This window comes from Arabidopsis thaliana, chromosome 3, assembly GCF_000001735.4.
Source record: "Arabidopsis thaliana chromosome 3, partial sequence".
In the NCBI taxonomy this organism is placed as follows: domain Eukaryota; kingdom Viridiplantae; phylum Streptophyta; class Magnoliopsida; order Brassicales; family Brassicaceae; genus Arabidopsis; species Arabidopsis thaliana.
Window position 1 is genome coordinate 22951323 of NC_003074.8, and position 21082 is coordinate 22972404.

Sequence of the window (21082 nt, forward strand, 5' to 3'; positions counted from 1 at the left end):
AATATGTCCATATAGAGAAAAATGAAACGAGGATGGTAGAAAAAGGACAAGAAGCTCACATGAACAGAACCAGATTGTTCATGGGCCCCCCTCTCACCTCTCTCTTCTTTCCTCTCGACCCATATCTCTATCAATCTTATATTACATGAGCTCTCTCTCTCTCTCCTTCTCCTTCTCTCTTCTCCTTCCTTGTTCTTAGAGATTGATCCTAACTTGTTTTTCCTTTCTTGGAATTGAAGAGCTTCTTGTTCCATAAACAGTAGAGAGAGAAAGCTTCAAAGAGAGAATCGTGCTAATCAGTGAAGTTAGGCAAAAACCCACTTGCCATTTTTGTATAATTAGGTCAATCTCATCCACCACCATACTCAATTCTCTTCCTTCTGAAATTAGGGTTTTTTTTATCTCCTCCTCTCTCTTTCTTGTCTACCAAAAAAGGTTTTATCGAATTACTCTCAAATCGTATGGTGAGGAAGTCAAAATCTTGAGAGATCTGAGATTGTAAGAAGATGAATCAAGAAGATAAAGAGAAGCCTATTGAAGAAGCTTCTTCATCAATGGAGAGAGAACACATGTTCGACAAAGTAGTAACACCAAGCGACGTTGGCAAACTAAACCGACTCGTGATCCCTAAGCAACACGCAGAGAGATACTTCCCATTAGATAACTCCACAACAAACGACAGCAACAAAGGTTTGCTTCTAAACTTCGAAGATCGAAGTGGAAACTCATGGAGGTTCCGTTACTCTTACTGGAACAGTAGTCAAAGCTATGTCATGACTAAAGGTTGGAGCCGTTTTGTCAAAGACAAGAAGCTTGATGCTGGAGACATCGTTTCTTTTCAGAGAGATTCTTGTAATAAAGACAAGCTTTACATCGATTGGAGGAGACGACCTAAGATTCCCGATCATCATCATCAGCAATTCGCCGGAGCTATGTTCCCTAGGTTTTACACTTTTCCTCATCCTCAGATGCCGACAAATTACGAAACTCACAACCTTTATCATCGATTTCATCAACGAGATCTAGGAATTGGATACTATGTGAGGTCAATGGAGAGGAGTCATCCAACGGCTGTGATTGAATCTGTGCCGGTGATGATGCAAAGGAGAGCACAAGTGGCTTCAATGGCTTCGAGAGGAGAGAAGCGGTTAAGGCTGTTTGGTGTAGATATGGAGTGCGGAGGAGGAGGAGGGAGTGTGAATAGTACGGAGGAAGAGTCGTCGTCTTCCGGTGGTAGTATACCACGTGGCAGAGTTTCTATGGTTGGTGCTGGTTCTCTCCTCCAGTTGAGGTTAGTGAGCAGTGATGATGAGTCTTTAGTAGCAATGGAAGCTGCAAGTCTTGAGGATCATCACTTCTTTACAAAGAAAGGAAAACCTTCTTTGTCTTTTGATTTGGATAGGTGATGATTATCATGAGATTAATCACTATTTAAAAATGCATATATATGATAATTTATACCATATATTATATATGACACAAAGATGTCTTTCAAGATTTAATGATATTATCAAGAAATAACATGTTTTAAAGATTCCATGTTGGTTGGTTTTAACAAAGTCTTTTGTTTTGGTTCCTGATTTTGTTCTTCCAAAAAGCTTTTTCCTTAATGAGTCTCTTATTTAGCTTTGGTTTGGTCGGTGTTATACAGAACAGAACTTTGGATAGCTAGGGATCAGTGTAAAACTTAAAAACCCATGTCCCTCTAGTCAGAAACTAATCAGAAGATATGGGCTGTCTTATAAAAGTGAAATGTGTATGTAACATGTGATTGCAGCATTGTGTATAAAATGACATTAAATGGTTATCAAACTTTTTTACTTTGTTTAGTTTATTTGATATGGCTGCTGTCCTGTTACTGCTGCATTTTTCTGAAGCTGTTTCTGCTGCTTAATTAGTCAAGCAGATTTTGCAGCTTGCAGGAGATGGGCAGAGACAAAAATGGATACACTTTTTATTTTTCATTTATATATATATATATATATATATATTATATCTGAATTTTTTTTTATTTTTTTTAAAAAATATAAAGAAGAGCTTTTTCATCTATGTAAGATTGAAAAGGTATGATCTGTTTTTACAGATATTGCTGATGCATTGATTGTTTACAGAAGTAAATGAAATTTATATAAATTTATTTTCTGTTAACAAACTGATTTCTGTCTGGACCATTTTACAACTCACACACATATATATATACAGGCAGGGATTGTTAATGTTAGGTCTTGTTCGGTGTGACTATGCGTGTGATCAATTACTGTAATTGCATTCTCTTGGTAACATTCAAGAGTTTTAGACGAAGTAATAACTCAACTAGCTACTAATACATATATATGTGATGAAATTATAGATTATATATACTAATTTTGATATCATATAGTGTATATGTGTGTTTTCATGATTTGTGGATATATCTAGTCACAAACGTCCATTAGTCTATATATTTCGTCATTATATCTAGGGCTTATAGTTGGTTCCAGATGAGTTAAAAAGATATCTTTCTAGGTCTAGATTTGTTGAGCCTTACTGTTTTTGGTAGAATGTCACAATAAAATTAAACATTCAAACTTTTCACGAATGATATTACACAATACAAGAAACTATAGCCTTTTGGAAAGGTTGAAATAAATTTTAGGTTTTTTAACAGTATTTGTTTATCATATATAAGTTTTTTTTAGCAAACTCAAAAGTAAGCCTATGTAAGATGAGTATTGGGCAGTTACAATATTTACAGAAAAGTATTGTCTAAAATGTACATTATAAACTATAAAGAAGACATTGTTTTCACCATAATTATTCTTTGGTTTTAGTTTAGGAGTATTTGATGTATATCTAGTTATCTACATGTGTGCATGTGTATATATACGATTTGCTATTTTTGTGAGGAATCTTAACTTGAAAAAGGGATAGAAATCTATAGATTTATAACATTTATAGTTCGTTAAACTAAGCAAAAGCAGGAGCATGTCAGCTAAAGTATTTGCCTATACATACCATAGCTGTGAAAAAGGCCATCGAAATCAGCGAGGGCTATATACCTATAGATTACATTATGTAATCATATAATTGCCTATATATGTGATGAGCATATGAGATATTAGACCTGAGCTACGAATAATAATGATGATTTATATGAGCTACGTATCCCTCCAAAAAAATAAAATAAGAGAAAAATTAAATCGATCTAAAAGTTAATTTAAAATTCTTATGTTATACTTTCTTCTGTTTTATGAAGTCTGATGTTTTGAATTTTATTTTTGTTCCATGAAGATTAATGTTGTAGGTTAATATTATTATTATTTTTATTAATAATTAATAGAAAGAAGAAAGAAGTAGAACATATATTATTAAATTAATAGAAAACTAATAAAAATAATATAAAAACTATTGTTTTTAATTTGTGCGAAAAACTCAAAACATCATTGTTTTAGGAACAGAGGGAACACTTAATTTGGTGAGCAAACATGGGCATTGCAATTTTCCTTAAAATCCAATCTTTTGTATCCATGACTAAAATCATTTAAAATGAAAAACTATTTGGACCAACGAATGTTAAAAAATCATTTCAAAAACGGTAACATACTTGTTTTAGCCATGAAGTCTCGAAGACTCTTAACTATTCATTAGACGTTTGAAATCTCAAACTTATGTTGATCAGGCCACTTTGATCATACCGTTTCTCAAAAATAACTCCTATTTAGCTATTGTAATGACCGTCAAATAAAAACGGTGCTGTTTTTAATAAACTCATAGTTCTCAATTAAAAAGACAAAACTATCAGTATAGTCCCAGAAGCGATTTCTCTTTCGTCGACAATTTCTCCCATATGTTCTTCGCCCGCCATCACTTCCACTGTTCCACAGGGTCATGGTCATCGTCGTCCTTTAGCACCATGTCTGAGCTGAGCATCACTTCCACATTTTAGTTAAAGATTTATACTTCTAATCAAACTGACACAGATTAGATTTAAACAGTTTGTGTGAATAGATTAGGCATTTTGCAGTAAAAAAAAAAAAAAAAAAAGATTAGGCATTTGCGTGAATTGTGATGAATACAATAGGCATTTGTGCGAAGAATTGAATTGTTATTATTAAATTTTTGGTTAATTTGGTGCATTAAATTAATTAAATGGTGGCAATAAGGCCATAAGAGTTTAAGCCCATTTAACATAAAACACCCATTACAGAATATAATTTGAACCCATAAGTTAAGAAGCCTACGATTGGTAGTAGTAGCCCATTGTTCCAAGCGTTATTAACGAGAACCAAAATTTTCAGTTATATCCAAGATCAAGGCTTTGTTTTAAAGTTTCATACCACTATGTCTAAACCCTGGATTAATTTCTCGTAACACTACGTCCACAAGGTTTTGTGTACTCATCGTAACCGATATGGCTAGATTCACTTTCATTGCTTGTTTATCTTCTTCTCTTGCATTGACTTTTATCATTGATTCGTAACCGACATGGCTCGATTGAACCAAAAGCCGATTATGACAAATGAGTTTCCAGACTAGAGAATCTATTGAAACATTTAGACCTAAAGCAGAAATAGAGCTGACCAAGTATTCAAAACAACTGTATCTAAAGCAGAAAGATCATATTTGGAGACATATGGTTGTAGTTAGAGAAGGAAAGGATTCAAATTTGTATAGAATATTCTTGTAGTTGACGGATCATGTCTAAAAGTTGAAACCTTTATATGCTCAATCTCCATGGATAAGTTCTCAAACCACTACTACCAAATGACAGATCCATCAAGTATCTTTTACTTGAGAACAAACCAAACGAAGAAGAGATCCAAAGACTCGCCCTTTTAACAAAACCAAAATGAATTTGATAGTGTTGAAGTAATAAGCATTTTGTCCGATCAAATCTTCATTATTAGAATGAACTGCAACAGAATCTATTACATATATATAGCACACAAAGCAAAACAATACTCAACTATACACATACAACAAACTCAGGACGTGTGATCTATCTAATTCCTTGTCTAATTCCACCACTAACTCTCTAGAGATCAGAAACCACCAACGAGAAGAGAGAGTCCGAGCAAGAAGAGCCAAACAATATGAATCAATAACAAAGCTTGTCCAGGAACAGAAGCACTTCCTGCATTACCTGTGTCACAAGCTCCTTTTTTGACTACGCGAGCGCCATGGCAAGCTGCGTCGGGACAACCGCACCAGTACGTGACTCCATCGGTTCCACAAACCGGATCCGCCCGGAAACAGTTGATTGTGCATCCACCCCGATCCTTAACCCGAGGGCATACGTCACCGCGGGATTTATCTGGGAAATCATCCGCAGCTTGTAAACCGATCAAGCAGAGAACTAAGAAAAGGAAACGAATGCTCAGTGTTAACGACGGCATCACGTGAATTGTTGATGACGAGAGACAGATTTCTAAAACCCAGAAATCTAATCCTTCAGAAGAACCCTAGAGATTCGTGGCGGATGGAGAGGAGGTTTCTAATTTTGCGTTCAAAGAATGATTGAAACCCTAATTTCATGAGATTTGGGGATTTTCTCAGAGAGAGTTTGCGTAACCGTGTTGTTTGAATTGGTGGTACAGCTGGTTCACGCACCGAGTAAAGCAAACCACAGAAACTACGCGCAGTTATTTGTTTAAACCATCAAACGTCATGTCGTTCATACTTAAACAACTAAACGTCATGTCGTGTATTTCTACGGCGTATTGATGCATGTTCAGCAAACCTGGGTTTTTGGTTTATCAATTTTTTTTTTATTGGGTCGTAAGACGATTTTATAAAAGGCCTCAAACGGACATAGAAAACAGTACATATCAAAGCCCAATAGGCCCACACATTGGTTTATCAATTATTCAACTTATTTTTGACTGAAAAGGGAAAAGTTGATGAGTCTTTAGTGTTTGTGAGACTGGATATCTTGGCTTCATCAATCCTTTTATGTTTAAAGACTTCTTCTATCTTGAAACAGGTTCACTGCGAGCTGAGTGGTTTTTACGGATGATTACCTCTTGCGGCATATGGTCATACCATCGCCGATTGATACCTTATGAGCAAAAGAAAGGCGGAAAAAAATCAATTATGAGCTTGGAAGAGCTTTTTGTGTTTAGGAAGAGGGAGTGATAGAATCCAAAAAACTCACCATACTAATGCTTACACGTTGATCATCCATTAATTTTTTGTTGAAATTTCTTAGGCTGATGGTCCTCTCATCATTCACCTGTTGAATTTATCGATATGAAATTATGGTCATTCGATAAGCTTTTTAGAGCATGATTGTTCGTAAGATACATACCGTAGAATCCGCAACCCATCCATGCCAAAGAACATTATCAATCACAATGACTCCACCAACCCTGACCTGCAACAGTAGATATAACAGCTAAAGCTAAACTTGACCCTTATGGCAAGAAGACTAGCATAACTATGATCTTGGTCTTACGAGTCGAAGTAGCGATTCGAAGTACTCCTGATACATCGCCTTATCAGCATCAAGAAATGCAAAATCATAGCTGCAAATAAGTAAAGCTTGAAATGGGTCGAATCATTTCAGCAATTATATGAAAGAGGCTTACTGTGTATTTACCTGGACTCTTCACCGTTCTGAATCATAGACATCAAAGATTCTGCTGCAAGACCATGTTTCACAGTGACCTAAGTAGAGTAAACAAATCAAAGAATCAACCAGTTGTTTGTAATGAGATCAACAATATTGAGAAACTATTTTACAAGCATGGCTAAGACTTCAGTCTCACCTTGTGAGACACTCCGGCAAGCTCGTAGTACCTCTTAGCAACTTCAAGAGCGTTAGCATCTTTATCACAGGCAACAAGACGCCCTGATTCTGGTAGAACCAACGCCACAGCCAGTGATGAATATCCCTGTCAAAAACACGAGCTCGTTATCATTGTCAAACGAAATCGAAGCCGACATATATAACAATACTCAGGAAACTCAAAAGGAAAAAAAGATTAAACACCGTGTAAACTCCAACTTCAATACATCGTTTAGCTCCAAGAATCTCTACAAGCATTGCAAGCAATTGCGCTTGATCAGGTGACACCTACAACCAAAATCAAATGTAATTTCCCATAAAGTTATCTTGACAGTGACAAGAACTAGCATCATAAACCAGAGCTCATCAACAAGCTGAAAACAGTAAAAGAACCTGAATTTGACTAATGGCAGTTTCTTCTCGAAGTTGCTTCAAAATCTAAAAGATAAATCAAGTCACAAGTAAGATCACTGTAAATCTGATTAAGTGGAAGACGAAAAAAAGCAAAGCAGAGGAAGAGTTAAACACCTCATGCTCACGAACGTTGTTGAGGACATAGTCATAAAGGCGAGGAGTGAGACTGATAACCATTTTGTTACCGTACTTCTCGTCGTCAGCCATAACTAAAGGACTCGCCTCCGTCGGGCAGTTTCCGACGACAGAGTCTGTCGGCCGGTTAAGACGAATATCGGGGGTTCTAAGATCAGAACCACCGGAGCAGACGTCCCGACCGGATTTATGTTGGAGATCATCGGCAGCTAGTGAACCGATCAAGCAGAAAACCAACAAAAGGAAAAGAAAGCTCGTTGAAAACGTCGTCATCGCGTGGAATCAATAGAGTTGATGATTAGAGTGGGAATACAAATTCTTATAAGCAATTATTGATAACATGTGAGTGGTGATTGGTGAGGACTTCGGCTCTATGCTCAGAGAATATGATTTAAATAATAGGCGGTGGCTTTTGAAAAGTTGCAACGTCTTATTCTACACAAATTTTATCTTAAAAGTAATTAAAAAAATACTATAGTAGAAACAACAATGAGAAATTAAGCTGTGAGCTTTGTTAGGACTTTGGGACCCTTTTCAGAAATTAAGATGATCACAAAAGCTTAATCAAAACTCTATTTCCACTAATCAGAAAGAGTTAAACAATTTGACAAAAGTACATGCGTTAGTGGTTACCATCCCAAGTAGATGAGTCTTCGAAGTGTTTGTGAGAATGGATTCAGAACAAAAGAAATGATTCCCTATCCTGAAACATGTATATCTTGGCTTCATGGAGATCCTTTCATGTTTAAAAGACTTCTCTCTTGGATCAGGTTCACTGTGACCCAATTGGTTTTTCCTGATGACTATCTCTTGCGGCATATCGTCATGCCATCGCCGATCGGTACCTGACGCGCCAAAAAATGTGATAAACTCAAGCGAGAGTTTGGAAGAGCTTGTTGTGTTGTGGACTTAGGAGAACAAAGTGATAGAATCGAGAAAATAAACTTACCATACTAATGCTTACACGTTTATCATCCATTAACTTTTTGTTGAAATTCCTAATGCTGATGGTCTTCGCATCATTCACCTGTTGAATTTATCGATATGAGATTATGGTCTTTCCTCTCATTCGAGAAGCTTTAAGAGCATGGCTGTGTTTGTGTAAGTTGCATACCATAGGATCCGAAACTCGTCCATGCCAAAGAACATTATCCATCACAATGACTCCACCAACTCTGACCTGCGTCAACAGAGATAACCGCTAAAGCTAACTTGGCCAACTATGGAAAGAGACTAGCATTATTCATCTTACAAGTTGAAGAAGCAATTCGAAGTAGTCCTGATACATCCTCTTATCAGCATCGACAAATGCAAAATCATAGCTGCATGTAATAAAAAGCTGAAATTTTAGGCAATCATTTCAAATAGAGCCACTCTGAACACTAAAATAAAAGAAGCGTAGTGTATTTACCTGGCTCCTTCACCGTTCTGAATCATGGATTTCAATGATTCAGCTGCAAGACCTTGTTTCACATTAACCTGACTAGAGTAAACAAATCAAAGAATCATACAGTTGTTCATGATGAATCTCTTAGAATTGAATCGACAAGAGAGCAAAACAAAATGTTATAAGGGTTTCCAAGAGGCCATATATATGTTGAGGAACCATTATACAAGTATAGTATCAGTCTTTAAAAATAAGATTCAAGCAGTCTCGAAACAGCAAATGAAAAAGTATAAAACAGAACTCTTTCGTGCCTAAGAAAAGCATTGATTTTCGCAACAATTGAATGTGATGTTTTTCGGTCTCACCTTGTGAGAGACTCCAGCAAGCTCGTAGTACCTCTTAGCAACTTCAAGAGAGTTAGAATCTCTTTCACAGGCAACTAAACACCCTGATTCTGGTAGAACTAACGCCACAGCCAATGAAGAATATCCCTGTCAAAAACACAAGCTCATCATTATTGTCGAAAGTGACGATATTGAGCTAAGATAACAATGCTCAAGAAACTCATAGGAAGAAGATTAAACACCGTGTAAACTCCAACTTCAATACATCTTTCTGCTGCAAGCATCTGTACAAGCATTGCAAGCAACTGCGCTTGATCAGGCGACACCTACAGCCAAAATCAAATGTATTGTGCATTCTTCATTTTCACCTCAAATTCCAAACAATTAGCATAACCCAGAGCTCATCAACAAGATGAATCCAGTGAAACTGTTACCTGCATTTGGCTACCTCGCATTTTGGAAGTCTCTTCCCGAAGTTGCCTCAAAATCTAAAACAAAATCAAGTAAGACACCGAACCACAAGTAAAATCTCTATAAATCAAAGTAGAGGAAGAGTTACACACCTTAGGCTCGCGGACGTTGGAGAGGACATAGTCGTAAAGGCGAGGAGTGAGACTGATAACTTGTTTGTTACCGTACTTATCGTCGTCCGCCACAACATAAGGATCCGCCGGCGCTATCGAGCAGTTTCCGATTAGCCGGCGACTGAATTTCAAACTCCTGGCAACGGAGACAGTTGGCCGGTTAAGTAAAGTAACGGCCGTTCTACATACCGAAACTGAACAGCGATTCAGAGCTAAACCGGTCGACATCTTCTGCTTCCCCACTAAAACTGACCGGGAAAAGGAGACGATAACTCGAAAATCTATCTTCGTATGCTCCAACCAACCGGGTCGGGTCAAATTGATGTTGAAACGGGTCAAAATAATTTGCTAAGTTATTGAGTTTAGAATAAATTGCATATAAACCTCTTGGTATTAAAATCTCTCACAGATAGAGCGTGAACTATATTGATTGATAAAATAACCTTTGTATTTTGGGAAAAAAAAACCTTCTATTTCTTATCCAATTTCAATTAATGATTTTGAGACATTAAAAGTATTGATCAATTAGATTACAAATCTCGACCAAATGGTATGTTTAATACAAGAGATTACGATATCAAAATTCATATGGTTTGTAGAACATATGCAGTCAAGATACATATTGTTAAGAAATTCATATTGTAAGATAACACATTTAGGATAATTTTATATGATTTCAACATTTTAATTTCTGTAGTACGTTTATGATTTTTAAAATAGGGAAGTTCAAGATAGATTATTATTATAAAAAAAATGAACATAGGGCTTTGGAACATAGTAACTTTAATCAACTTTAGAACGTAACAGCTTAATACTTTGCACATACATATATGATGCTTGCAAAATGGTAGACGAAACGCAAGTCAGTTGATCATTTGCAGTCCATTGGATTGATTGATAATTCATGAGGACTAAAAACGTATTAAATTTTCTAAGTATTAAATTTTTAAATTTGTTGTAAACTTATTGCATACAATATAAATAAATCTATAATTTAACAAGTTTATAATACAAAGATTTAAGTAAACTGAATACTCGATCGCTCATTTGATTACAGGTTTGGTAATGATCTAACGTGACTAGATTGACATTAAAGCTAAATTTTTAAAAAAACATTTGTTAATGACTACACATATAAAAGAAGAATAAAAAGAAGACAACTACAAAAAGCTTGTGAACCACATATTGAAGTCCACGAGAATCGCATTTGAAAATGAAACATCAATCAGTTTGATGTGACTTGACAGGTTACAATTATTTAAACATGGTATATGTCATACACTTAAGTTGTTGACATGTTCCCTTTAATCTGATTAAATGATACGACTACGAATAATAATGTTTATTCAACGACATTTGGGTAGAAAGCGATTACATCTAGTTTATAACTATTTTTAATCTAAAGTAATTAATTTTTAATTACATTCTCATTATTATAATTCTTTCAAACACACATTGGTATAATAATAATAATTGTGTTTTTTTTTTTATATAGAAAAACTCTGCAAAATAATAATAAAGGAAGTTACAAACACACATTGGTTTAATAATAATTGTGTTTTTTTCTTGGGTTGTCATTTGACAACTATGGTTGTTGTTAACTTTTTTTTTGATAAACGATGACCAAAGAATAAGAAAACCATTTTCTAACCTTCGACCGCGTTTAATGCGTGTGTCTTTGTTTATAGTATTTGTAAATTGTAAAAATGTCATATAAAAAGTGGGAACCCATATTAAAAAAATAGAAGAACCAAGCGAAGAATCTGAGCATGTTTAATTCACGACGCGTTAAATGAGTCGTTTACTCGTTTACCAATAATTTTTAGTTTCTCATACGGTGACTAATAAGATTAAGACTAGATTAAAGAATATTTGTGACCTGTCATTTTTTTAGACATCTATGTGACCTGCAACTTTATATAGTCAATATCAATGGATTTAGCGTAGGTGATCAACTATATTTGAGCATGTATATTAATTACGAATTATATGCATTCACTAAATCTATAAAGTATTACTTACATGTCATGACATCTGTATATATATATTTACTCCATTATCAATACGTTTTGAATGGACCACGCGATTGTCTAGCATTTCCTTGACGTCAATGGTCTTGTATTGGTTAGTCGTCTTCCATCTACGAAGGGACACTAATCAGTATTACTTGAACTCTTGAAGTTTGTTTCTGTTGTTTTGCACAAAAAAAAGAAGTTTGTTTCTGTTGTTAGATAGACATTGAAAGAAATGTATTTTTTTTTGTAATGATAAATTACTATATATGGATTTGATTTATAAAATGTTAGTGGTAATTTTGTTTCCACAAACTCAAGTCATGGATAGCTATGTTTTTGTCACGTTCGAATACTTGTTTCATTTGTATGCATGTGAATATGGTAAAATCACCAAATGTATGGTGGATGAATGCCCTTGTCGCATCCAAAAAGAATATCCCATCGTTTACATTTATCTTATTTTTTCTTTTCATAAACTATTTTGTGATCTTTAAAATCACATAAAATTTATCGACAATGGATAAAAGAGGTGCACAAGAGAAAACATACGTTGGTTAAATAAAACAGTAATATGATCATGAGTGACAATACTTAAAACTGTATTCGAATATACTTATTTCGTTTCAAGGTGTTTAAAAAACATTTAAATGCAAAATCTTTCTCAATTTTATATGGTCAGAATCGTCAGCTGACTAGACTAATATAAAAAAAATGTTCAAAGTTCGATTAGAGATAACAAGGATTCAGAATTCTCAAATTACATGATGTTTTATTTCTATCATAAAAGTAAAAATATCAAGTGTTTTCTTGAAACTATTGTTACTTGAACTGTATAGAAAAATAAATATCTTTGAAAAATTAGAAATGAGCAGACAAAATCTTTAATAACTACTAAAAAAAAAAATCAAAAGAAAAAGACATGCCTTTCACGTTTATGTGCGATGCAAGACCCACAACTCATTTATCTGACCAATCGAAAATTTGTTTCCTCTCTTATTATTCCTTCTTCAGAGGAGGCTAATTTATTATTATTAATTAATGTTTTTTAAAAAGTTTACTTTATTTATATTATTTTAGTTACAACGTAAAAGTTAACTTTATTACCAAGACAAGTAAACAAATTTCTTATCTCTTATGGTTGGCTTATATTGAAGCTTTTAAACGTGTTGAATAAATTGAATCTAAGAAGATCAAACTAACAAAAACATTATAAGTTGAAAGATGAAATCACAATATAGATATATAAAGTAATTATGATCCTAAAAGATGGTAAAAGTTTTTTCCGACATCTTGAGATTAGTAAATATTTTGGTTAGAATCCCCAATCACAATAAAAAAAAAAGTTTATATTAGAACACCAAACAAAATTATATAAACCTCAATTTTATTTTGATTTCTATCTCCGTAAACCAAAAAAGCCACACAAACCCCTCTAACCTTCTAGATAACTTTCTCGTTATGCTATTTTTTTAAATAACCTATCCAAAAAATTGTTGTTCGTGTTTATTTTATTAATTCTGTTTTGTTTTTCAACTATTTAATCCGATCTTATGTGCATAAATATCCGTCGGAGTTAATTTAGAGTTAAAGAAATAGATTAGCGTGTGAGCTCATCTCTCTTAAATCTCTCCGCTCTAAATAAGTTTGTTGGAATTATCCTCCGCGTTTTTGTTAAATCGATTCGTTCCGCGACCTTATCCATTTTCTTCATCTCTTTCTCTCTAACTTCGATTTTCCTTTTTCTCGCGCGAGAAAATTTCTGGATTTTGTCTGCGAATCACGAATATTCCAGCGTTTCTTCGTCCCGCATTGGCGTAGGATTTTTGTCGTGTTTCCGGGATTCGAAGAACAGTTTAAAGAGTGAAGAAGAGTCGAGAGGTGTTTCGGAGTCTTGGAAGAACAAGCGAGATCGTGTTTTTTTTGCATAGAATCTGCGAGGTTTCGAAGTTTCTCTGTGGAGTTTTTGTTGGATGAGAGATGTCGATACCGAAGGAGCCAGAGCAGGTGATGAAGATGAGAGATGGATCGGTACTTGGTAAGAAGACGATTCTTAAGAGTGACCATTTTCCAGGTTGTCAGAATAAGCGTATGACTCCTCAGATCGAAGGCGCTCCTAATTACCGTCAGGTCTCTCTCCCATTCTCCGATTTTGATTTTACTTTGTTTTGTGAAATTTGACTTTCAAGTGAGCTGAATCTGTCAATGACATGGGAATCGGATCACAGAAACGAATCCTATGTGTAGGAGTTTAAATTATATTTCAGCTAGAATCTAGTTTTTATGTACTACACTCGTTCTATCTCTAGAACTTGATCTTTGTGTATTCCAAAATGCAGATTCCCTTATAAACCTCGAGTACTAATTATCTATTGAAGCTGGTTTTGAGATACTCAGCGGCTTAATGTGTTCTCATTTTGTTATCTGCTCTTTTTTTGTGGTCTTTGTTACAGGCTGATTCACTACGTGTACATGGGGTGGCAATTCCAACTGCTGTGGGGATACGAAACGTTCTTAGACACATTGGAGCTCACAAGGACGGTAAACAAGTAAAAGTTCTTTGGATTAGTCTCAGGGAGGAACCGGTATTTTCACTTTCTTGAACTTCTCTGCCAATATGCAAATCCTAGGCATGTGCCATTTATTGGTGCTTCCATATTCTTTCTTGTTAACTTGCCATTTACTACACATTTGTCAGGTAGTATACATAAACGGGCGACCTTTTGTTCTACGTGATGTGGAGAAACCTTTCACCAATCTTGAGTACACGGTACAAAAGCCTTGTTCTAATATGTTGTTGATTCCACACTGTTGTTGTACATTAGTTTGTTGGCTACATGCAAAGTACAGTTACTAACAAAGTAAATCAGAAACTTGATTATCCGTGGAACCTTTCATTTGTGACCTTAAGCTTATGTTCTGATCAGGGAATCAACAGGGTAAGGGTAGAGCAAATGGAAGCACGATTAAAAGAAGATATTCTCATGGAGGCGTCGAGGTAACCATTAGGTCCTTTAAATGATCTAACTTTGTTTGCATCATTTTTTTTTGCGTTGGGTGTATTTGACCATTTGCCTTGCAGATATGGGAATAAGATACTTGTCACCGATGAACTGCCAGATGGTCAGATGGTGGACCAGTGGGAGCCAGTCTCAACTGATTCTTTGAAGACACTACTTGAGGTAGGCAATGAAACATCATATGTACACCCTTTAATGGGATTTCCAGGTTCATATCATTGTTTTTGCTTATACATTCTCTGGATCTAGGTTTACGAAGAACTGCAAGCTGAAGGCTACCTTGTCGATTATGAACGTGTTCCTATAACGGATGAAAAGTCACCAAAAGAAACAGATTTTGATCTGTTGGTAAGTCCTATGCCATTCCTCGTAGTCGACAACCTTGAATGATCTTATCTCTTGCCATTTGGTATTTGCTGGGAGCATAACATTATATTGTGATTAATATGTTCCTGTCAATAAAAATTTTCAATACACTATGATTTCAGATTAGGAAGATATCTCAGGCTGACATTAATACGGAGATCATTTTCAATTGTCAAATGGGACGTGGACGCACGACGACTGGAATGGTGATTGCAACCCTGGTCTATTTCAAACGTACTGGGGCATCAGGTACTTCATCATCTCCAACCGCTCAACTTGCGAAGAAGCATGTGAGAAGAGAGTATAACAAATGCTCTTTCAGTGAATTATATGTTATTCGGAAAAAAAAGCTGAATTGGGGATACCTTATTATTGAATCGTTTACTTTTATTCCACTTTTGGAGTATCAAATCTACAAGTACTTTATTTGTCATAGAGAAATGAAACACTATCGACTAGCCCAATAATCATCTCTCAACCCTCTTTCTCAAGCCTGTTCTTATGTATATATCTAGGGAGCCACATATTCTCGAAAAATATATCCCATAGACAATTAGTCTAGACAGATTGGTGTTCAAGTCAGGTCATTATGGTATCTATTAACCTGTCATTTTTTTTCCTTTGCTATTTGATGTTGAATAAAGATCAAGGATTCCCAAGAAACAACTCTTTTGGGAGAATCTTTAAAGCTGGTGAAAATATTACTGTTAATCTGCCGAATTCGGAGGAGGCAATCCGTAGAGGGGAATATGCGGTCGTTAGAAGTTTAATTAGAGTCTTAGAGGTATTTAGTCTCTTTCCGTTTGTCTTTATCTGATTATTTTGGTGGTCCTGCTGCTTCTAATTATTTATTGGTTTCATGATTCTAGGGTGGTGTAGAAGGAAAAAGGCAAGTTGATAAAGTCATCGACAAATGTGCATCCATGCAGGTATCTGTGTTAAGTTTTTATCTTATGGGGTTTCACTTAGGGTAAAATGTCTAAGGTTTATTCATGAATTAACTTACAGAATCTACGAGAGGCAATTGCAACCTATCGCAGTAGTATTTTGCGTCAACCCGATGAAAAGAAGAGAGAGGCAGCACTCTCATTTTTTGTTGAGTACTTGGAAAGATATTACTTCCTTATATGCTTTGCAGTATATCTTCATTCGGAGGGTGCTTTTCTCCAATCTGGTTCGCTTGGCCATGTCAGTTTTGCTGATTGGATGCGAGCTAGGCCAGAGCTCTATAGCATTCTTCGCAGGTACTGATATTTTTGCCTGTAACCTGGTATGCTTCTGTTTGCTTGTAAATCTGGCTGTATCTCAGTTTTCCATAGGAGCAGTTGAAGAACAACTTTGAGAGGCTTTTCCTATATTTAAGTAGCTCCCGGCAGCTGATCTATTTACACTATTGTAGCATATGATCTTCAGATGTCTCATGTATGTTCATTGTCTCTTCTAGGTTGCTCAGGAGAGATCCTATGGGTGCCCTTGGATATGCAGCTATGAAGCCTTCTTTGATAAAGATTGCAGAATCTACCGACGGGCGCCCTCACGAGATGAGTGTCGTTGCTGCGCTTAGAAGTGGGGCAGTTCTGGGAAGTCAAACTGTTCTAAAGAGTGATCACAGTCCTGGCTGTCAAATTTTAAATCTACCAGAGAGGGTGGAAGGAGCTCCGAATTTTAGGGAGGTTCCAGGATTTCCTGTGTATGGTGTTGCAAATCCAACTATAGATGGTATTCGATCTGTCATTGAAAGGGTTGGGAGTTCCAGAGGTGGTCGGCCAGTTTTTTGGCACAATATGAGAGAAGAACCTGTTATATATATCAACGGGAAACCATTTGTTCTACGAGAAGTTGAAAGGCCATATAAGAACATGCTAGAATATACGGTAATAATCTATGTTTTAAAACATATTTCAAATACTATTTAGATGCAATACCTTTGAGTGATTACCCTCAGTTTCTCTTCAACTCTTATGGATTGGTCTGAAAGCTTACATAAATACCTCTATGTAGGGAATTGATCGAGATAGAGTTGAAGGGATGGAGGCTCGTCTAAAAGAGGATATTCTGAGAGAAGCTAAGCGATATGACGGTGCGATAATGGTCATTCATGAAACCAAAGATGGACAGATTTTTGACTTATGGGAAAATGTAGATGCTGATTCTGTTCAAACACCCCTCGAGGTTTACAAATGTTTAGAGGCTGATGGTTTTCCTATTAAGTATGCACGTGTACCTATAACTGATGGTAAAGCCCCCAAAAGCTCAGACTTTGACACATTGACATCTAATATTGCTTCTGCTTCCAAAGACACTGCTTTTGTCTTCAATTGCCAGGTTTAGTTTCCTTCTTTGTCCCAATCTGCTTGTGTATTTCGATATATTTGGTAATCCTCTTAAGCTTATCTGTTAAACTTACAGCATTTCATTTTTCATATCGACATTTACAGATGGGGAGAGGTAGAACAACCACTGGAACTGTCATTGCCTGTCTAGTGAAGCTCCGCATTAATTATGGGAGACCTATCAAGGTTCTTTATGACGTTCTGACCCATGAAATTGTGGATGAAGATTCCTCAAGTGGTGGTGAAGAAACTGGAAGTAATAATGCTGAAGCAAGACCTCGTAATTCAGGACGAAGAACTGAGGAGGAACAAGGTCGTGCATTTGGAATGGATGACATCCTTTTGCTGTGGAAAATCACTAGGTTATTCGATAATGGAGTTGAATCACGTGAGGCGTTAGATGCTGTGATTGATAGATGTTCTGCATTGCAAAATATTCGTGAAGCTGTTCTGCAGTACAGGAAGGTTTTCAACCAACAACATGTTGAGCCACGAGTAAGGAGTGCTGCCTTGAAACGTGGCGCTGAATACTTGGAGAGATACTTCCGCTTGATTGCCTTTGCAGCCTATCTAGGAAGCAAAGCTTTTGATGGATTCTTTGTGGAAGGAGAATCTAAGGTGACGTTCAAGAATTGGTTGCATCAGAGGCCTGAGGTGCAAGCAATGAAGTGGAGCATAAGGCTAAGACCTGGGCGATTTTTTACCATTCCTGTGAGTCAAATGTCTCATTATCCAGGCTTGGGAAACTGTATAATCTTCTTTATTTTGCGTGTTACAACTTTGAATATATTCATGTAGGAGGAATTGCGGGCACAACATGAATCACAACACGGAGATGCAGTCATGGAGTCAATTGTCAACGAACGTAGTGGTTCTGTCTTGAGCAAAGGTTCTATACTTAAAATGTACTTTTTCCCTGGCCAAAGAACTTCAAGTCGTTTGCAAATTAACGGTGCACCTCACGTATACAAGGTAGGCTTCAAGGAAATGTGATTCTTGTGTGGTTTCCTGATAACTGGTAACCTTAAAATGATCATACTTAACCATGACATAACGTTCATTGCAGGTCGATAGATATCCTGTGTATAGCATGGCAACTCCCACAATTTCAGGCGCTAAAAAAATGCTCGCCTATTTAGGCACCAAACTTAAGGAAGAAGGTGGGGGTTCAACAGAAAGAATAGTGGTAACAGACTTGAGAGAAGAAGCGGTTGTTTACATCAATGGAACTCCATTTGTGTTGAGAGAATTGAGTAAACCTGTTGATACGCTTAAGCATGTTGGAATAACCGGTGCAGTGGTATGTTTCAATCACAGCTAATATTATGCAAATTGCAAAAGCAGTTTTTTATATTTGTATCCTCAATGCAGGTAGAAAGCTTAGAAACACGGTTAAAAGAAGATATATTGGCTGAAGTTCGAGAGACTGGAGGCCGAATGCTATTGCATCGTGAAGAATACAGCCCGGCATCAAATCAATCTCGGGTTATTGGATATTGGGAGAATATTCAACCAGAAAATGTGAAGACACCTGCAGAAGTATATGCTGCTCTGAAAGATGAAAATTACAATATATCTTACCGGAGAATACCTTTAACCAGAGAAAAAGACGCATTAGCTTCCGATGTAGACGCGATCCAGTACTGTAAAGACGAGTAAGTATCAATCATCTGTTTTAATTTTTCACATGTTACATATTTACCGAATCTCTTCCGTAATTAACTTGTGGCGATGTTTTAATCACAGTTCCGCTGGGAGTTACTTGTTTGTATCGCACACCGGTTTTGGAGGAGTTTCTTATGCAATGGCTATAACTTGTCTCCTACTTCAACCTGGTCAGAACTTCACAGCTACACCAACCACAAATTCTTCTACCTTAGAAGAAGATGATTCGCCTTCAGGGGCTTGTGATGAAGAAGCGTTGAGTATGGGAGACTACCGCGACATACTGAGTCTCATAAGAGTGCTTTCTCATGGTCCTCAGAGCAAATCAGACGTAGATGGAATAGTCGAACTGTATGTAATCAATCAATCTCTTTTGAGAATTTTATCACTTTAAACTACACATCGCTCATGATTTCATCTTCTTGTTTTGGCATTTTATAGGTGTGCTGGTGCAGGACATTTGCGAGAAGACATCGTTTACTACAGTAAAGAGCTGAACAAACTTCCTATTACAAAAGATGAAAACCGTTCATACATCATGGACATGGGTGTTAAAGCCTTAAGGTTAGTTACTTACAACTTCAATCCGGTTAAAACGATCCAACCAAACCATGAGTTTCGTTTCTTCCCATATCCAAACAAATAATATGATTGTTTTGTATGAGCAGGCGCTACTTTTACCTGATAACATTCAGATCATACCTCTATAGCACGTCGCCGGAAGAAATGAAATTCTTGGATTGGATGAAGTCACGGCCGGAACTTGGACATCTCTGTCATAACCTCAGGATAGATAAATAAAAGTGTGATTTTGGGTTTCAGTGTCCATACATATATGTATAAATCTAGGCAAAGTTATGTTGTTTGGTTTATACAGAGCTTTTAGTGTATAAAAAATTGTACAGCCTTCTCTTCTCCTTCGTCTGCTTTGTAGAGAGATCTCTGTTTATAGGTTTGTACCTTTATATGCATTGCTTAAAACCCTCCAGCTGATTCAGCAGGTTATTCTAATGAACAAGGTTTATTTTTTCCTTTATTAAAATTTAAAAACCAATTAATAAAATTTAAAATATATATATATAACGACGCGATTTTTAGACTTTCTTGGGAGCAAACTTAGATTTGATTTTTTCGATTTCTTTCGTTCCGATTTGAAACGTCGTCGTTAAAACGTGATCCGGAATCGCCGGAGTGGCTGTGAATAGCGTGGCGGCGATCGATTGTGTTCCCGGTAATTGACTGTTGAACGCAGAGATCACCGACGCCGGTTTCGCTTTGTCGTTGTTTTTCTGGTAATGAATCAATCCTCTAGGGAAGACGAACACTTCTCCTTTCTTCACCGTCTTAGCGAAGAGCTTGTTCGCCGTCGTTATGAATCCAACGTCAAGCTCGCCTTCCAAAACGAAGATCACTTCGGTGGCGCGTGGATGCGTGTGCGGCGGGTTTAAACCTCCGGGAGCGTAGTCGATACGCGCGAGTGAGACTCCGAGCGTGTTAAGCCCTGCGATCTTCTCTACGTTTGCTCCCGTGACGGCTGACCCGACTGTGTTGTTAACGACGGCGGGTTTTCCGATTCCGGCGAAGAAAAAATCTGAAGCGGTGATGTTTGATTCGGGTTTACATGTGAAACCATTCACTTTTATCCCTACATAATCCAAAAACGACGACATTTCATTACTTTAACAAATCATTCAAAGTAGACAGTAAATTTAATTTGAAGATATATGTGTACCTGAAGTGCGATCCGCAACGCAGAGATCTTGAAGTGTGTCAGGATCGTAAGCAAGAACAATCACATTTAGAGATAACAAAGTAAAGAAGAAGCCAAAACATCTCGAGTCCATGGTTTTGACTTTTGATGATGTACTGTAGAAGAACAAGTAACTAGATTTGAAGCTCTAATTTGAAACTGTGTGATATGTTTTTGTTTCGATTTGGATCGTTATAAATATTTGAATCTGTTTGAGGAGAAATTATGCATAGCTTAACTAACTTAAACGCAAAGCAAAGCTTGGGAGTTGGAGGAAAGATGTGATGTCGTTTTCTTACACATGTA

The 21082-nt window shown here is 36.5% G+C and overlaps 6 protein-coding genes across 9 annotated transcripts; 2 read left to right on the top strand and 4 right to left on the bottom strand.

The window, feature by feature from the left end:
- NGA2 (AP2/B3-like transcriptional factor family protein) lies at positions 1-1943 on the top strand. The gene has a single exon (NM_116062.3). It carries the CDS (start codon positions 507-509, stop codon positions 1404-1406), a length of 900 nt encoding a protein of 299 aa, NP_191756.1. The 5' UTR covers positions 1-506; the 3' UTR covers positions 1407-1943.
- Positions 1944-4677: 2734 nt separating this feature from the next.
- Positions 4678-5644, bottom strand: AT3G61980 (serine protease inhibitor, Kazal-type family protein). The gene has a single exon (NM_116063.3). The coding sequence runs from the start codon at positions 5373-5375 to the stop codon at positions 5022-5024; it is 354 nt and encodes a 117-aa protein (NP_567123.1). The 5' UTR covers positions 5376-5644; the 3' UTR covers positions 4678-5021.
- Positions 5645-5731: 87 nt separating this feature from the next.
- Positions 5732-7696, bottom strand: OMTF3 (S-adenosyl-L-methionine-dependent methyltransferases superfamily protein). The gene is made up of 9 exons (NM_116064.5): positions 7295-7696; positions 7160-7204; positions 6971-7054; positions 6747-6872; positions 6578-6645; positions 6434-6503; positions 6287-6352; positions 6134-6211; positions 5732-6037 (listed from the first exon to the last, which is right to left on the bottom strand). The coding sequence occupies exons 1-9, from the start codon at positions 7586-7588 to the stop codon at positions 5996-5998; spliced, it is 873 nt and encodes a 290-aa protein (NP_191758.1). The 5' UTR covers positions 7589-7696; the 3' UTR covers positions 5732-5995.
- Positions 7697-7730: 34 nt separating this feature from the next.
- On the bottom strand, positions 7731-9999 carry AT3G62000 (S-adenosyl-L-methionine-dependent methyltransferases superfamily protein). 2 transcript variants are annotated; one of them, NM_001203228.2, is made up of 9 exons: positions 9610-9999; positions 9481-9534; positions 9289-9372; positions 9068-9193; positions 8727-8794; positions 8568-8637; positions 8430-8495; positions 8261-8342; positions 7731-8160 (listed from the first exon to the last, which is right to left on the bottom strand). In NM_001203228.2, exons 1-9 carry the CDS (start codon positions 9856-9858, stop codon positions 7901-7903), a joined length of 1059 nt encoding a protein of 352 aa, NP_001190157.1. In that variant the 5' UTR covers positions 9859-9999; the 3' UTR covers positions 7731-7900. The 2 variants fall into 2 exon arrangements, with proteins under 2 accessions (NP_001190157.1, NP_191759.1); NM_116065.3 differs by having other exon boundaries at positions 7763-8160; positions 8265-8342; positions 9610-9887.
- A 3212-nt stretch (positions 10000-13211) lies between these two features.
- On the top strand, positions 13212-20062 carry AT3G62010 (metal ion-binding protein). 2 transcript variants are annotated; one of them, NM_116066.4, is made up of 19 exons: positions 13212-13772; positions 14096-14227; positions 14341-14412; positions 14570-14640; positions 14725-14824; positions 14912-15010; positions 15151-15277; positions 15673-15812; positions 15898-15957; positions 16037-16272; positions 16473-16902; positions 17030-17353; positions 17467-18072; positions 18160-18333; positions 18428-18661; positions 18733-19016; positions 19108-19377; positions 19468-19590; positions 19695-20062. In NM_116066.4, exons 1-19 carry the CDS (start codon positions 13623-13625, stop codon positions 19825-19827), a joined length of 3765 nt encoding a protein of 1254 aa, NP_191760.2. In that variant the 5' UTR covers positions 13212-13622; the 3' UTR covers positions 19828-20062. The 2 variants fall into 2 exon arrangements, with proteins under 2 accessions (NP_191760.2, NP_001190158.1); NM_001203229.1 differs by having other exon boundaries at positions 13292-13772; positions 16482-16902; positions 19695-20055.
- On the bottom strand, positions 20036-20981 carry GLP10 (germin-like protein 10). Of its 2 annotated transcripts, NM_116067.4 has the most exons (2): positions 20759-20981; positions 20036-20671 (listed from the first exon to the last, which is right to left on the bottom strand). In NM_116067.4, exons 1-2 carry the CDS (start codon positions 20868-20870, stop codon positions 20121-20123), a joined length of 663 nt encoding a protein of 220 aa, NP_191761.1. In that variant the 5' UTR covers positions 20871-20981; the 3' UTR covers positions 20036-20120. The 2 variants fall into 2 exon arrangements, with proteins under 2 accessions (NP_191761.1, NP_974477.1); NM_202748.1 differs by having other exon boundaries at positions 20036-20917.
- Between the last annotated feature and the right edge of the window lie 101 nt (positions 20982-21082).